Below are 18,660 nucleotides of genomic sequence, written 5' to 3'. Positions count from 1 at the left end.
TCCTACAATACTGGTTTGCCATGTTGGTGTTAATATTGGATTAAATAAGAGTTTTTTGAACACAAGGCTTTTAGCATTGAATGTGATGCTTATAAAAAGGGATTGAAAGTGTAATGAATTTATGCCATTATACAATAGATAGGTGACATTGACTTTTAAAAGCAAAATTAAAATTCACATTTTATCTACTCTGACATTCTCTCGTGCAAGGCTAAAATGATTAGGGGCATATATAGATTATTTGATAACACATATGAAGTGTATACCTATTTATATATTCAAAGTAGATACTTATAATTTTATTGTTACATTATTAGGCATTATGAAACAGCTTCCAAATTTGAGGATCTAACAAATTATTGTTAATCCTAAGCTTATCTCTATATTGGTGAATTGTGTGATACATGCATTATAATGTTAAATAGGTATATATCTTATGAGTGTATACACACTCATATGTGTCATCATATGATTGGTTATTGTTTTATTCTTAATTCAAAATCATCTAATCACATGATGACACATATAAATATGTATACATTTGTGTACCCAAAATAGGTACACATAGTTTTATTGATATCTTATATGTGTTATTATATGATTAGGTGATTTTGAATTAAAAATAAAATAAACTCAATTATATGATAGTATATATTAGTGTATATCTATTTGTATACTTAAAATAGATAAGTATAATATTTATCATTAATTAATAAGCTTTTTTGTGTCAAATGAACAACGTTGGCTATCAATTAATTTCAACTTTCAATCTCTTTATATTTGAATGATAATGCAAAAATTTTCCTTGTTTGACGAGGACTATGAGAAAATTTATGAAATGATGCAAAAGACACCCTTTGGTCAGACCAATAAAAATCCATTTGAAAATTGTAATACATTTCCTCATTCCTTAAAAATATTAAAACAATATTTATGTATTTATTTATTTTACAATAATCTTTTAACTATTAAAAGTACTTGTATAATTGCTAGGTTAAAGTCATACCAATATTAAATCTACAATAAGCATAATTAAACTTTAGTGTAGTCATTTGTTTAAAAGGACCACATTAATAATTCAACGCCCTCATTTTTTTCCTTCACTTGTTCTCACCATTTTCTCACATGAAGGGCACATTGCCTTGAAAATAATTAATTGCGAGTGTAGTTCTTGCAATTCTTTCTTCAATCTTCTGTTCTCATCGCTTAAGTTTTCACAACATTTCTTCAACAATTGGCAGTTTACTTCAGTCTGTTTTAACTTTGTCCTGCAGTTTCAATTATTCTTCTTTGGGTATTTAATAATATTATAGAATGTCTATATTTTATAACGCAAACTTTTAGAAAAATGGACACTACCTTGCTCTCCTATTTTGAAACCAAACTTCGACTTGTCTTGATTTCAGATTCAATCTCTCCGCAAGAGCCCGTTTCTGGGACTGCAATTAAGCCTTTTAAACATTAGTTATGAAGATTTATTTTGTATTTAATGATACAAAAAATGACAATATTATAGCATCATTATTATATGAGCAAAATATATAAGCTATGGGAGAAACAGAAAGCGGTGCAATCTGATCTACTTATGCAATATATTAATATGATAATTTGTATGTTGATAATAATTATAATGTATAAAAAGATGTAAAAATTAATATAATTAATAGTGAGATATAAAGAAAAATAATACCGAATTAGGGGAGTTGTGCAATTTGAAGCTGTCTTCCAGCAAAGTTGATTGCTCTTTTGTGAGTCTGAGCTTCTTTCTCCGACTGTAACTTTCGTTGTGATTTGGGGAAAAATCAGAATGGTTAACATCCATGACTTCCCCTCTGGGAAATAGAGTGAAGGATAAAGATGGGTTGTTATTCATTTCTGATCTTCCACCAACACCAACCGCAAGACAAAGCCCAGTGTTGCAGTCTTCTTCATTTCCCATTTTGGAGAGAGAGATCAGAGTAGAGAGAAGTGGTCAATATGATAGAGAATTGGAAGGGAATATATAATAAGAAGAATTTATCTAATAACTATTAATAAATAAAGGGGATTGATTGTTGAATCAGTTATTAGTGAGGCTTAAACAGTCGATTTTGGTAGTACTAACCACGAGACTAAGAGTAAAATATGAAGAAGTAAATGAATGCATGCATGCGTTAGACAGTCACTACATTCCGGAGAAAAGAAAATTGGAGTAATGAGCCTTCCAGTACGATATAATAACAAAAACCCTCTTGAGGCTTTTGAAGAAACAAAACAAAAATATTCTCTACCATTAATGAATAATTAGTGAGCACTGAAATATGTATCTGTTATGAGTCACTAAATATTACAAAAGCATCTTTTACTATTTATTTATAACACATAATACTTAGTAATGATAGTATTGTAGTCAAAGTGTATATTTAAAATTAAATTTTTTATATTGAATATCGTCTATCATATTCTATTGTAGAATATATTTTTTAAAATAATAATAAAATAATTAAAAAAATAAAAAAAAATCTAATTATTAAATCATCATTTAGAAAACTCCCTAGAAATATAAAATTTTTTAAATATAACTTTATCATATCATTATTTCTCCAAAAAGGTATATTAATTTATATCAGTAATAGTATCGTATCATATGATACACCCATCATATCATATAAATTTTTAATACACCTTAGGATATATGTCGTTTTTTATTAATATTGTATTATAATATACTGATAACCATAAATGGTAATAAGATTTTTATTGTTTTCATAATTTCAACGGAATTTTTATTTTGTCATTAGCTCAAAAAAATTAATACATACTTGATAATTGTTGATACAATTTCTCGTCATTAATTGATGTTAACAATTTACTTACCCAAAACACGCTACGATAGTAATTATTAGAGTATGAGAAAACTTGTGTAAGTTTGCCATGGGTGTTTGAAATTAATGTGAAAATTTGTGAATTAAGGTAAAGTAAAGAAAGAAATATGTCACCAAAATTTTTAGGTGGTTTGATAGATCATCAAAATGCCTACATTCACTATGTTTTTACTAGTTTTTAATGTAGTACAGAAACAATTATGTCTTTTTGTGGTTCTAATCACTATTTGTGTATGTGGCTGAGTTTATGAGTTTAAATAAATATGAAATTTTAAGTAGATGAACAATTATGCATGAAAGGTGCACACTCGCTCATCAAATATCACATAAATAAGTGGATAATGTGTTACATATAAAATTTTAAAGTGGCACACAATTGTGCATGGTGTAGTGTACGCTCAAGCATACGATTACTGATATAATTTTTGTATAAGACATGTTATCACACCAATTAAGATGATATCCCACAATATTCTCACTACTTTCTCATCCAATATTTTGAGCGAGCGTTTTGTTTGTAGAGGATTGTTGCGATAGTGGTGGTGAACTGAAGAAAAAGAAGAAAATTGGTATCAAATCATCTAGCCAAGAAACCAAGTAAGAGGCATGTTATTTTCTATTTAAGTGTTTGAGATATATGTGTTTGTATGATTAAATGTATGTTGTTGACAACTGAGGTTATGTTAAAGGTCTTAATATGATGCGATCTATAACGGGTGATAACGGTTTGCAAGTGGTGATGTTAAAGAGAAATATCATATTACAGTAATGTAGATGAACACATATATGTATGTTATGCTTGATGTTTGATGGTTTTCACATGCATTTCAGCCCACACAAGAGAGTATATAACTAAATGACCTGAAATGTTACTTGTGGATTGTATATAAGCATAATTTTGTATTCAAAACCATGGTAGAAATCATCATGTAACCATAGGAATTGTTTTGATACAAAACCTAATAGAAAGCTTGGAAATAGGTTACAAATGTGCATGCATGACTATCCTAAAAACAAGCACGGTTGTGACATGTATTATTTTACATGAACTAAATATGTCATATAGTCGTGCATAAAACAATGCATGTTCGTACACTCAATAATATAGAGTTTTTGACAACTAGTGGCACTCATATAAAGGATATGTATGATCCTTTGTGACATGTATGATAGATTGCAATGAGCGATCATGCAAAAAGGGTGTATGAGCTTCCACAAGAAATAAAATATGATTATAGCCCTATGACCATTAGTCCATGATGTATGATTGTGCATCCAAATGAATGAAGAATAAAGCTCAATTTTTTATACTCAATTGTTTGTAGTAATGCTTGGAAGGATTGTAGGAATGTATAGGTTATGAAGCGATTTTGAACCATGCCTAAAAAGTGTACCAATATATTAGGGCATGAGAGATCCAAATTAAGAGTGAAAGCTAGTTATGAGCCTGAGTTAAGTTAGAGGCTCAAATGCGTGCATGTTTTTACATGAAAACGTATCCTAGTCAATTTTTTGTACATAAGACCAGTTTTCTTTTGTATGAAGTGTACATATGTTCAAAATTGATCTTGTAGAACATATGGGTAACTAGTGATTTGTAGAGCATGTGTGGTATCATAGTGTTTCACATATGATACTTGAAAACCCTATATATCCGCATATATGCGTAGAATAGTCTCCCTAGCTTTAGTCTTAGCACTAAATACCTATGAAAACATGATTTTCTTATGAGTTTTTTTGTGTTTTCATGAGAGTCATTACAAAGGGATGCTTGTAAGATTCTTTCTACACATGCTTGTAGTAGAGCATAGTTATGACATAATAGTCCATTAATAAGTGTAAGGAAAGGGGATTGCATAATACGCAACTTACATAGCTAAAGTGTCATATTCTTTTCTCAACCCAAACCAATCGACATAGAAGAAAATTTTTTTTAAAAAATGTTTTCAAATAAAATAAAATGTTTTAACTTGTTTTCACATGCATTGCATTTAGAGAGCCATCATGGTATAAGATCTTCAACGTATCCTAGATGACCAAGAATAAGTTATCATAGTTATGGGACCACAATACTTCCTAAGATAATTGATTAGGACCAAAGGTGTTCCTAAGTTACATAAGATAAGGATTATGTCATCAAGTCTCAAAGTTCAAAGATGTATAAAGAAAGTTAAGGTGGAATGAGTTTAAATTGAAAAGAGGACTAAGTATTCAAGTCATAAATAGACTTCTGCTTCTTATTGGATGAATTTTCACCCTTACTTATTGGGTAAACCTATTTGGCCCAAGCCCATACCCTATCCTTATAACAATCAACCCAACATATATCCTTAATTAGGCTCAAGCTACTCTATTGGGTATAACATCCTCACTTTGGTCAAGGATAATCCAAATTAAGTACAGAAATCAAGCCCAATAGTTATTTATGTAATTTTATATTTTAAGCCTATTTACATTTTGTATTTTGTTTAATGTTGAATTTTCAATTTAGGGAGTGAAAATCAAATCAAACAAGCAAAAAGAGCATTAATAGAGAAGACAAAGATAGTAACTCAAAAGCGTTAATGGAGGCAAGAAGGTAGCTAAAAACATCCCATTTTTAGCAAAAACAAGGTTGTCAACTTAGGTGACTCCTTGCCTCTTACCTTTTTTAGGAAAGTTCCATAATTTGGAATATGTTTTATCCATATTTTGAATTGGAAATTCATAATACTTCATTATTTGTTGAGACTTACATAAAGGATCAAATTTTCGCTGTAACATTATAAAATTGATGAATGATATTATGTGTGATATTTTCTTTAAAAACTTGATTCTTCTTTTATCTTTTCTCTCTTGACCTGAGAATATTGATGGTTTTTGTCATGGGTCGATGGTTTTCCTTTAAGTCTTAGATTGTTCTTGGTCACATTACATTTCTCTTAAGTATAACTCATCTCTTTTCATCATATCAAAACCAATCACAAACCCTTTATCCTCACATTTATAAAACCGTAGCTTACTTTGAATTCATTTCATTCCAACTTGGAATCATATTAACTAGTATCAAAGTTTTGGTTACCTAAAGGTAAGTATATTCTCTTCTTCTTGCTTGATGGTTAGTAAAGTAGTAGTAGTTAGTACTTGTCTGAACATTGGTTGGAACTATTGTTTTGGCCAAATTTTGATCTTTTGACTCCTTTTCACCTTAAACACTATCCTAAACACTCTAAACACCTCATATTCTCTTCAACCTAAATACTAACCATAAACACTCACAAAATCCCTTCACCAAATCTATCCAAAAACTTACCCATACTTTCCCTTACAAACTTACATTTTACCATGTCTTATAAAAGCCACTCTTCATCTCCATCTACTCCATGGGAGATTAGACAATGAAAATACAATGGGAGATCCATGACCTTGGGGAACAACTTGTTGAAGTTCTCCAAGTCATGAGATTGTTTAACCAGACTAAAACATGATAACCAATACCTCAAACCCAATATCCAACACCTAAAACCCATGCACACTTAAATTGAACACCCATACCTCCACTATATAAATCAAACCTTCATCTAAGACATCCTAGACACCCTTCACAACCCACTTTTTTACGAATAGGGGATCCCATTATCAAATGTTTAATGATAATGAAATAACTAGAATAACAAGGAGACTTGTGGATGATGACCAAGGTTTACGAATGGAAATTCTAAAGTTTCAAGGAAGCCTTAACCTAGATGAATTTACTGATTAGTTGCATGTCATTGAGAGAGTGTTTGAGTAGAAGGGCTATTTTGATGAAAAGAAACACAAAATGACTATCTTTAACTTCAAGGACTATGCCTCATTATAGTTAACAAAATGTGAGAAAATAAAGGAGTAAAGAAGGGAAAGATAAAGTCCGATCTTGCGTAAAATTAAAGAATCTTTTCAAGTGGAGAATTTTACCCAAAAATCATAAGCAAGAATTATACCTTAAATTGCATACTCTTGAGCAAGAAGAAGGTCGCATTGAAGAGTATATTCAGGAGTTCGAAAAATTGATGACGAGAAGTATGATACCCAAATTGAAGGAGCAAAGCATAACTAGATTTCTTTATGGGTTAAGACAACACATTGCAAATATTATAGAGTTTTAGCCTTTTGTTCATTTGAAGATGTTTGTAAGTGTTGGAGTTGGTGCTTTAGAGTCAATCTTCTTGACAATATAAATTCATCTTAAGTCATGTTTAAATATCTTGAGTAACACTATTTATCTGTAAGTATATATTCTTATACATGTCTAGATAATATCCTTAAGTTGGTAAAATCGTAGTGAAATGATTAATACATAACTTAATCATGAAAATCCTATAAACACATATGATGGGCAATCTAATGTATGTAATCTCAGGTATTATATTGATCAAGAGTATAAAACATACGGTAAAACTTCCATAGTGTTAAACGATCTTACCGAAATGTAGCAACAAATGTCATGTACTGAGGTTTGTTGATGTTGACCTAGTGCAACCCATGGGTAGATGTTGACTAGATGTTCACTTGATTGACTTGCTAGAAAATTCCACATAATTGGTAACACAATGTATGTAAAACATATTCTCTAATGGACATTAGTATATATGACCCTTTAATATAAGATCACCAGAGTATCATGTGCTCCATCGTTTAGATTTGAATCAATTGTAATTTGGGTTAGTCTAATTTTGTTAGTTTAATCAATTTTAGGTAATCAAATTGTCAATGTTTAACCTAAAATAGTAATTTTCTAATTTCAGTAATTCAATAGTTAGCCCCCATGGGATCAATACTTAGACTAATATTCATTATATTGATACGATTTAGTATAATTACTAGGTTTTAAGCACATCATTATGCATGAACATCTATTCCAATAAGCGACCAAAAATCAATTGGGGAAAAATTTCATCCTTATCTCTATTGAAATTTTTGCATCTCATTCCCAACCCAAACAGGCTACCAAGAATTTTGCTACCCCATTTGTCATTTTGTTTACCAAAGCATGAAAATGACATGCTCAACAAACATCCTGAAATAGAGAAAACTCCTCATGACCTAGCATGATAATTTGATCCCAAAATTGAATCTTTGCCTCAGACAAGGATGGATTTGTTGAAATAAGCGAGGACAAGAATATATATATATATATATATATCTTTGCCTTGAACCCACCTTGCCACACACCTATTTCCCTTTCCAATTTACTAAAATATCTAGTGGATATTTAATTATTAACAAAATACCATTAACATTTTAAACTCAACCTTAATTCATCTTCTTCCCAAACTATTTCAAAATCAGAACCCCTTCATTTTCAACATCCAAACATGTTAGTACTTGAAAAGAATGTGTGAAATTTTAACTTATTCATTGCTCAATGTTGTGTACAGGGACGGAGGCAGGATGGGGAATGTAGTACTCAACCCAACCAGCCCCGCCCATTGCCATCCCTATTCTTGGTTGCATGAGAATGGGATTCCTTGAAGGTCTTTTAGAGTACTTTATATGCTTAACATTTTTCTTCTTTTTTAAAGAATAATTTTTTACCGTTTTTAAGGAATAGTACATCGCAAATAGAAAGGGAAAATATCAATTAAGATAGAAGGGATGGCAGCCATTGAAGACAACCCATCCTTTGAAAGAATGATAGTCAATATACATAGAAAAAAATCCAATACACGAGACAAAGCAGTTCAAACACACCCAGAAAATTACAGTTTGGCATCTAGGGAAAGACTGAAGATCCTGATGCCAAAAAGCATTCTGAAAGCACATAAAATAACTATATCCATATTTTAATAAAGAGAAATCTACCTAGCTACCAGATTTAGCTGGCTCTGTTAGCATCAGTTTTTTCCCAACCTAGTTCGTTTGGGCTTAATACACATTTCAGACAATTTTACTCCTTAATTATCATGGCTAGCACTAAGACAGCCAAAGAAACAGATGAAAGAAGAAAAGGTTGAGCACTTTATAAATGCCATGTATCATATTCGATATGATTGGTTTTAAAACAAATGACAGACTCTGATCAAAGCCTTAAAACATGAGCTACCAAACATAACTTCCATTTGTATGACAGTTTGTCCAGCTAAGTTTCAATATTTGTGTAAGTCAATTTCTTGTAGAATTCAAACTGTGAATTGTAAAGATGGATCTTTGGCTCAATTACTCTTGTAAAGCTTTTTTTGTTCCAATAATTTTTTTGTTTCTTATAAGAAAACAAAGACACTCCTTTGAACTCATTAAAAATCAATGAATCAATACTCATACATATTGAGTGAACCACACCGACAAGTGATGCAACCATGGAAGAAAGGGTTCCTCATTTTATTAATTCAATAGTACATATATATTGAATTAACCACACCAATAAAGCTTGTACAATCCGTCTTCCGTTAAGTACATCACTAAAAGAGTTGTGGATACTCCTGTAAACAAGGGCAGGCAAATCACTATCTCTTATTGCATTTTTCTTATTCTAGCATTTACCCCTTCTTCATGTTCCCATCACTATTCACAAATATAGGGAAGAACAACAAATAATTAATTCTTAATTTCTCAAATCCCTAACTTTTAAGTATATGCTACAATAAAGAAATGTAATTCTCAAACCAATGGCAAATGTCACATGGGAAGAGATTCATTCTCTAGAAGCTAGATATTCACCGATACAATTCACATCCATAAATCCATCAAATTGGGATTTTAAGTTTATTAATCCTAACCAATAAGCCAAATATTACAAGCACAAATTTCATTTTCCTGGCTCTGAAATTGCAGTAAACAGCCAATTATCTTTCTATAATTTTCCATCACACTACAAGAAGAGTTGAAGAAAGCCACAACAACACAGAACAAAAGAATATGTATCATGAACAAAATGGCAGACCAAATGAGCAAAGAGAAATGCAAAATTACTAGCTTGCATTTGAAAATGTATCAAATCAACAGAAAGATAAATAATAACTGATAATCTATTCATAGCAGTTCATCGCATATGAAAATTCAAATTCTAAATCCAAACCAAAATTATTAAGAAACCTAAAAATTCACCTCATATAACCCGGGATCTTAATACGAATAAAAAGCATACTCATAACATAAGCGATAATAAGGGACGAAATTCCGGCAGAGGCATAAGAAACTTTGACACTTTTAGCCCTGTTTTTATCAAGAGCCAGATCCAAGAGCACGATCCCCATCCCACCAAGCACGAACATGAACCCAGACGAAAGGCCCTCGATGATGTACTGACCGTTGACGCGTCCCGAAAGGAACACAACTGGCCGAACCGAACCCGTGGTGGGGTCCTGGGTGGACCCGATGCCTGGAGGCTCCACAATCACATCGTAAACTATCCCAGAAACCACCATGAAGTAGGTGAGGAGGACGAGAGCGAAGACGGTCATGGCTGAAGGGAGAGCGAAAGAGGGGAGCTTCAGACGGAGTCTGGGTGGTCGTAGAATGGAGTACGGGAGGATCTTCAGGATGTGGAAGAGAGGGTCCATGGATGAAGAGGAAGGATCTGCTTGTGTAGAGAGGCTCTGTGATTGTTCTGATTTGGGAGCCATTGTTGTGTTGGAATTTGGATCTCGCTTCGTTGGGGCTTTAGAGGTAAATTTGTGCTACTCCTCTAACATTTACTCTTTAAATCAGGGAAATTGATTAAAAAGACAGAAAATAGGGCGACTTAGTTAACGAACTGGAGTGATTACATGATATAATCAACATACCCTAAAATTTACCCTTTAATCATTTTTATATAAACTCTCATCCTCATACTTTCATCAAATTATTTAAATTTTTATTTTTCACTCAATATTTAATATTGTAGATTCATTTAAAATAAAAAAAATTCATCTTTCTAAGTTTCAATGAAAAAAATCAATCCGTAATAACAAGGTGTTTATATGAATTTTAATTCAAAACTTAGATTATTTGTTAAATCAAGTTTTTAGATTTTATTAATGTAATGACATAGGAGACATTTAGATATTTGATAATATATGAGATTTTAAATAAAAAATGCTAAGAAAATATAGAGATATTTCAAGATCTAACGATGCGTAAGAGTGATAAATGAAATATTATATAAATATATGAGGTATTTTAATATTAAACAAAATTTGAAGGTGATAAATAATATGCACCAAAATTGATGGGGCATTTCGATATTATAATAATATCAAGTTTGTATATATTAAAAAAATATAAAGATGTTTTGATTTTTGTTAATATATAAGGAGGTTAAATAAAATATTAGAAAAATATAGGAAAAATTTTTAAATTAGATAAAATATGACGTAGATAAATGAAATAAGCCAAAATTGGGGGGCATTTAGATATTGTAAGAATATCAAGTTCGTATATTTTAAGAAGATATTGGGGGTATCTTTATCTTTGATAACATATGAGGGGGTAAAAAATGTTAGAAAAATATAGTGGGTATTTTGAAATTTGATAAATGTAAGGGTGGTAAAAAAAACCAAAATTGGGTGGCATTTAGATATTATAAGAATATTAAATTTGTATATATTATGAAAATATAGGAGATATTTTAATCTTTGATAATATATGAGAGGGTTAAAAAAATACAAGGAAATTATAAGGGGTATTTTAAAATTAGTAAAATATGAGGGTGCTAAATGAAATACACAAAAATTAGGAGGCATTTAGATATTATAAGAATATCAATTTCGTATATGTTAGAAAAATATATGGGGTATTTTGATTTTTGATAATATATGAGGGGCTTAAATGAAATGCAAAAAAAATACGAAGGGTATTTTGTTATATTGATAAAGCGTAATGTGGATTTTTTTGATAAATGTTTTTTTAATCAACATTGTTCATTGTAAGATTGAATTTCAAAAGAGAATGAATTCAACGTGATTAGAATATAATGAAATATATTGGAGGTTTTAAAATAGTGGTTAAAATTCCATAACAACATTAGGGGGATTTATCTAGCTATTGACTGAAAAGTGTGGTATCGATTCGATCTAAAACAACATTCAGTTATGCCAAAAACTAAAACATATCAAGGAAGACTCCCTTGTAAAAATAAAAAATGATGAAAATGACGAGTCTTATTGACATGTTAAAATACTTTTAGGAATGTATTCCAATTTTTGTTACATGTACCTTCATCGAAGCATAAGGAGAAAAAGAAATAAGTGATAACAATAGTGAATTGAAAAAGGAATCCAATGAGGAAGAGTTGACAAATTTTTATAATGATGCATTCTATATTACTGTATAATGGGCTCATGGAGACAAAGAGAAGGTTTTAGATTAGGGTGACTTTGATGGGAATGAGATGATTGATATTCCTCTTGATGAGTTGAACCTAAAGGATACGTAATCTATTAACTATGACATAAGTAGTCTTCATCTTAAAGATCCTTTTCAGGATAACAAGAATTATGTTAGCCCATTTTTTGATAATGTCTCGACTGATCCATTTAAGTGGCTATCCGATTTTCCTCCACAACCTTTAACAATATCAAGTGGTACATGATCGGTGCAAGAGGGCAAAGTTGTAAAAATTGGTGACATTTTTAAGGATAAAAAAATGCTTGAAAGTTATAGTGACTCAATTTGTGTTAGAGAAATGATTCCAATATAAAGTCGCCAAGTTAGACACGGAGAGATAGAAGATTAAGTGCAATGATGATCAATGTAAATGGTATCTATTAGGAAGAAGAATAAAACCTAGTGATGTATTCCAAATCTGTTCTATGAATCCCATGCACATATGCTCAAGAGATTAAATAAAGTCATATCATAGGCAAATTGGTGCTTGAGTTTTAGGCTAATTAATGAAGTCAAAGTTTGTGTTGATTGATTATATTTATCGGTTTAAAAAGATCATTATTGACATCACCTATAGGTATAAAATTAATATATCATATTCACAAACTTGGCAGGCAAAAAAATGGGTAATACAATCATTGAAGGGCTTATCAGAGAAGTTATTTATGCTCTTACCAAATTATTACTACAATTTAAAGCTTGCTAACGTGGGAAAAGGAAGATCATTCAACGTGGTGTTAGTTTTTGACAAAACTTAAAGATTGCATCGGTGAAATGTCAGACTTAGCAATAATCTCAAATAAATATCATGTTATATACTCTACAATAGATTAGGTATTTACAGATGTACATCATGAATGTTGTTGTCATCACCTTCTTTGTAACATGTGATCGGAGTACAATATAACTCACAGGTCACATGTTTATATTGGAAAACAGTGAATGCCTATACAAAGGCAAATGTTGAGTTTATGATGAGATTCATTAATAAGGTGCATCTTGAAGTAGGGAATTACCTACGTGAGGTGGGTATTAGCGATGAAATAGGGCACATTTTCCAAACAATAGGCATAACATAATAACAACCAATATCGTAGAGTTATTTAATGCATTTGTCAAATACACAAATGGTTGGCCTATCACAATATTGATTGAGTTCATTCGGGGCATCTTGTAAGATGGTTTTACAAGAGGAGAAATCATGCAAATATGTATAGTGTTAATATTAATTATCTAATTGACTATGACTTTGTACACTTACACTTATTTAGTAATAAATGTGCTCATGCTTTTTAAAAATTGCAAATGAATGCCCTCACTAGGTTACATCATGAATAGAGAAGAAACTTGGCCATTATGTGTTGAAGTGTGTGAATTTTGAGGTTTGTCCAATTACAAATGTTTGGTACCACGTTATAGGTCGTGAATACATGGGCATTGTGGACTTTCATAAGCAGGCATGTACGTGCATGAAGTTTTAGTGTTTACACATTCCATGTATGCATGTCATCATTGTCGTAAGACATATGAGACTCACCAATGTTTATGCATAGGCTTATCTATTATACAACACCAAATTCTACTATCTAATTTATGCAAAATCTATCAATCCACTAAGGGATCAATCAGAATAGTTACATGTCATAAAGGAAAAACTTATCTTGCTACCATTTCTTGATCATCATCGACCAAATCATCTTTCAAACAAGAATAAATGTCCTTTGTAAGGTGAGGTTGTTATACTAAAGGTTTGCATTCAATGTAATCAACCTGTGTATGTACGATCATACTACAAGAGTCCAACACTGGTTCCAAGCTCTATATTATCAAGTTCACCAAGAAGAAATAAAGGAAAGAGACCGTTTGTTTAGTTTGATTTATGTACTTGTTGAAATGAGATGTAATAATTGAAATCTTATATCAATATTATTTATGTTGAAATGAGATATAATCATTGAAATATTATATTATTATTATTTATGTTTATGACATCTATTAATCAATTATTACATTTGATTTATGTTTGAGTTATATTTGATTTATGTTTGTATTAAAATTACTTATGAACTACTGGTATATTTGTTTCAGACATATAATAAAATTGATAAAACATGAAATCATATGCATAACTAATAAAATATTGTACATAAAATGTATATATATAATAACTCTAAAGTAAACATATGTATTCGCGATTTATTCAGTACAATGAAAATATAACTCTGAGGCCAAATGTATGCACATCGAGTTGGAAGACTCGTGGAGGAAATCTAAACTTCGATCAAGCATCAAACACTTTATAAAGCGCAATATAAAAACACCATAATGATCAGATCCTGCACCTTACTAGGGGACACCCTTCACTTGGTGCAATTCTAAGTGATCTTATCATGGTGCATGTCTTGCGGTGGTCCAAAAACTTGTGGATGTTCGTAATACCAAGATGAACACAGTGTACAATGTCTTTTGACAAGTAAGCCCCCCATGGTCGCTTGTAAAAGTGCGCTAGGAGTTATATATAGTGATCCTTTGCTCATGTAGATCTAAGGCCCTCATAACCTAGTAAACACAATCGAAATTTGTTGGTGTGAAAATCTACAAACATTGAGAAATATAATAGAGACACTTGTTGTATATAAATAAATTATAATAGAAACACACATCTGTGTGTTAGGGTAGGTGCCCTAGAACCAGTCAAATTTGACATTCGTGAATGTAATTTTATATTAATAATTAATAAATGATTTATTGTTATTCAAGTCATATATTGTTTATTTATACGATTGTGTGAATAATATACCTTTAGAACGGTTGAATTGTGATGAGAGGAGCAAATCATTGATCATGGGAACTTTATGTACACTTTTAGTGGTTATTCTAGAGACGTCTGTAATCTCGACATTACAATGAACAAAGACATGTGTAATAATGATGAAATTATCATAATGTTGACGAGCCCACTAAAAGTGATGATAATTCTCACCTGTTAAAGTTGTTGTAGACAACTTGATGCAACACATGGATATATATTGTAGACGTGTTCATTGGACTGACTAAATTAGAGGATATGTACATGGATGACTGCTCTAATGTTTATAAAATAAATCTTTTGAACACCACAAGCTCATGTAATCCTTTACTTGAGGTCGTCAGATCATCTTGTTTTAAGATTGGTATGGTTTGACGCTATCTAATGTGTCATCATAATTGAGACAACTATAAAGGTAGTAATCGACCATATCATGAGATACATGGAAGATATAGTTGATTGATAAAATATTCGTCACCCCTAAGCACAAGAGAAAATATCTCACATAAGAATATTGAATGACATTTATAATAGCTTAAATTTGTGGTCACAGTGGAATAAGATAATACCCTAATCCATGTTAATTATTGATATGTATCAGTTCATACTGAAAAACTACTACGATATACATTGAGGATATAGTTGATTGATAAAATATTTGTGACCTCTGAGCACAAGAGAAAATATCTCACATAAGAATATTGAATAACATTTATAACAGTTTAAATTTGTGGTCACAGTGGAATAAGATAATACCCTAATCCATGTTAATTATTGATGTGTATCAGTTCATACCGAAAAACTAATAAATATACATTTTTCTATGCCTTAGCCTCAAGAGATATTGGTTGATAAAATGACTAAATTGCACGTAATTGTGACATTGTAAAAGCTTAACAGATGTCTATTGACAATCTATCATCTAGGTGGCCATGATATTTTACTAGAGGCTAATCTTGGTATGTGTCTAAATTTAATCCGAATTTAGACACTACTAGTTCAATAGAGAGCTTATGAGTCATAGGCATATAGAGATTGATTTGAATCTAGAGGCGATATTATTTGATGATAATTCAGGTGTTTAGGGAAGGAAAGAATTTGGTTGACTGTGTTTTGACCAAGGAAAATTTTGATGTGTTGGCACCATACAAATTATAAAAGGCATGGCACGGCTAAACCAATTTTGTCCAGCTGTGCAAGGCCAAAATGCCTATCGGGCATTACATTTATGTGTCATCTATGTATGTTATGAAACATGCTGGTTGTGCATGTTTACATGCCAGCCGTGCATGTGTGTTGATGGTGACCACTCTAGATGAAATCCTTATTGTACTTAGACATCTACACATATTTAAAGAGCATTAAAATTAAAGAAAAAAATGAGAATACATACACAACAAAAACCGTAGTTGTTGGATTTCTAATTTTCTCTTCTTCTTCTTGTGAACACAAATGATCCAACAAAGAAGCCTAGTAGCATGCTCCGTAGATTGCTTCTTATGTGTTCGTGCTTTGCTTAGATTTGAAGGAGCCATCAGCGTAAGTAAAAAATCTAAAACACCCTATATGTGTTTTGTATGTTGATGATTATATGTTTAAAATGGATTTCTTGGTTAAGGGTTTTTAGATTCTTTGTTTTTAAAATTTTTAATTTCGTTACACTATTGGTTATCGGTGCCTTTAAAACCTTATAATATAATACCCAATCAGCCGTCCCCATGGTTTGTAAATAAAACTAATGTGTAATATGCCTTCTCACTCTTTTTGAAGACTTTCGACCACTCGTAGTCACCCCAAGTATCATATATTATGCCTATATACCCTATGAAAAATGTGTGGGTCATCGTCTAACTTTGTGGGACAATGACCTGTCGCTTATGTTGGTGTCGATGTAATAGTGCCACGAAGGAATTTACATGCTGATGATCGACAAAAAAACATAAATTGTTTTATGTTTTTATGAATACAAAAAACATTTAAACAAAGGCAATGGATATAGGCCATTTACATCGTTGGTTAGCCATTGACATAGCTCAACAATCATGTGCTAAAAAGCGACTTTGGACTTTGCTCCTATGCAATATTCTTCATGGTCATTTGATGTTGCAACTTCCTCATACCATTTGAGGAAAGCTTTCTCACACTCTATAGTCGAGGAAGGAATGGTTTGAATATGTTGTTTTGCCCTCGGTTTGATCAAATTTGTGTATAGAGTGTGTACAAGCAGACCTTTTCAAATGACCCTATCATGAGCAGTCTACACCAACTGAAAAAATATACAAAATAGTAAGTTCAGTAATTTATCTTTATTAATGCACTTGATGAAATGAGTTAATGTTACCTTATCGACATACAAAAAAAAGGTTAATGAAATGGGTTAATGTTACCTTATCGATGACATGGGTAATATGCGTACATAAGTTTGTAATGAGAATCACATCGACAATTAGGATTATGCTAATGCGTGAAATAGTATTGTAATTTATGTTAGATATGCATCAATGGTGAGTTGTTTTGAAACAATGCGAAACTCAAAAAGTGTGAGGAGGTTTGCATGAGTATCATTTTTCCTCAAGAACGTGCTTTGTGGTAGTCCTTATTCCAAGGCAGAAAATTTGGACTTGAAACTAAATTACCCTTTTACTGGAATAATGTAGCTTCCTTGGTGGGATTCAATTGGCTGAATTTTACTTAACGTACCTTATAGATTCTATTTTAAGGCTCCACATTCTAATAAAATTTTAGGTAAATGTTTATTTTTTGATCTTATCTTTACTTGACTATGAAAGGAAAATGAGATATGATTTTGGTTATTTCCAATTCAAAATTATAGTGACACTAAGAGAGGCTTCTTCACTACTTTGTAGTTTGGAATTGATTCTCATGTAAAGTCCATCTGGATTTTTATTTTTTTCCCTTTATATTATGTAAATTTAATTTTTACTGTTTAAAGTGAATTTTTGTTAGAGACACATTTGCAAACAAATGAAGATAAATTACATTTTAATTTTGACCGCATTATAATTTGTAAGTAGTAGATTCTTTTGGGAATTAAAAAGATATATATAAACAGTGTCAAATAACCGAAATTGGAACTAGAATTTGAACCGATCAAATAAGTTTTAGGTGAAAACATATCTATACAAAATTTGGTTATAATTCTAAAACTTAAGACTATTCAGTTTTAATTCTAGTTATAATTATGTTTTTCAATACGATATATGGGCGGGTTCACCCTTAAAATGAAAGGTAATATTATCTAAGTCATATCCCATGTCTATCCAAGCCACTTTTTATAAAATGAAAAAAAAGGTCTTTTCCTTATTTTTTTTAACTTCTCAAAATTTCTTTTCTTTTTTACTTATTTTCTTTCTAACAAAACAAGCTCGTGATTTAAAATTTTTTTGGAAAGCCATAAAAACAAATCAAAATAAGATTGGAAAGAATATTGTTGTCATGACTTTGCATTGGAAATATATTTTCTAACTTTTTTTTATTGGCTTTCATGAGTATATTGGAGTAAAATATTCACTTCCCATAATTAAAAAAAAGGAAATTAAATTAAATATCCATTTTACCCTTTCATTAAGCAAAAATGTCTATTTTTCCTATTCCTAAACAAAAATGCCCTAAATATTTTTTAAAATATCAAAACTACCC

At 31.0% G+C, this 18,660-nt stretch overlaps 2 protein-coding genes across 2 annotated transcripts; both read right to left on the bottom strand.

The window, feature by feature from the left end:
• Nucleotides 1-990: 990 nt before the first annotated feature.
• Nucleotides 991-2,312, bottom strand: LOC123193841 (homeobox-leucine zipper protein HAT22-like). Its single transcript, XM_044606908.1, has 3 exons — nt 1,691-2,312; nt 1,360-1,439; nt 991-1,268 (listed from the first exon to the last, which is right to left on the bottom strand). Exons 1-3 carry the CDS (start codon nt 1,937-1,939, stop codon nt 1,088-1,090), a joined length of 510 nt encoding a protein of 169 aa, XP_044462843.1. The 5' UTR covers nt 1,940-2,312; the 3' UTR covers nt 991-1,087.
• Nucleotides 2,313-9,783: 7,471 nt separating this feature from the next.
• LOC123194081 (oligosaccharyltransferase complex subunit OSTC-like) lies at nt 9,784-10,559 on the bottom strand. Its single transcript, XM_044607226.1, has one exon. The coding sequence runs from the start codon at nt 10,445-10,447 to the stop codon at nt 9,926-9,928; it is 522 nt and encodes a 173-aa protein (XP_044463161.1). The 5' UTR covers nt 10,448-10,559; the 3' UTR covers nt 9,784-9,925.
• Between the last annotated feature and the right edge of the window lie 8,101 nt (nt 10,560-18,660).

The sequence above is a fragment of the Mangifera indica genome, chromosome 13, assembly GCF_011075055.1.
Source record: "Mangifera indica cultivar Alphonso chromosome 13, CATAS_Mindica_2.1, whole genome shotgun sequence".
In the NCBI taxonomy this organism is placed as follows: Eukaryota; Viridiplantae; Streptophyta; class Magnoliopsida; order Sapindales; family Anacardiaceae; genus Mangifera; species Mangifera indica.
This window is presented reverse-complemented; position numbering and strand designations above follow the sequence as displayed.

Coding starts and splice junctions, on each gene's coding strand:
- LOC123193841 (XM_044606908.1), bottom strand. CDS start 1,939: ATGGGAAATGAAGAAGACTGCAACACTGGGCTTTGTCTTGCGGTTGGT. Junction 1,440..1,690: donor TGCACAACTCCCCTAATTCG/GTATTATTTTTC, acceptor GCTTAATTGCAG/TCCCAGAAACGGGCTCTTGC. Junction 1,269..1,359: donor TTTCAAAATAGGAGAGCAAG/GTAGTGTCCATT, acceptor TTGAAACTGCAG/GACAAAGTTAAAACAGACTG.
- LOC123194081 (XM_044607226.1), bottom strand. CDS start 10,447: ATGGCTCCCAAATCAGAACAATCACAGAGCCTCTCTACACAAGCAGAT.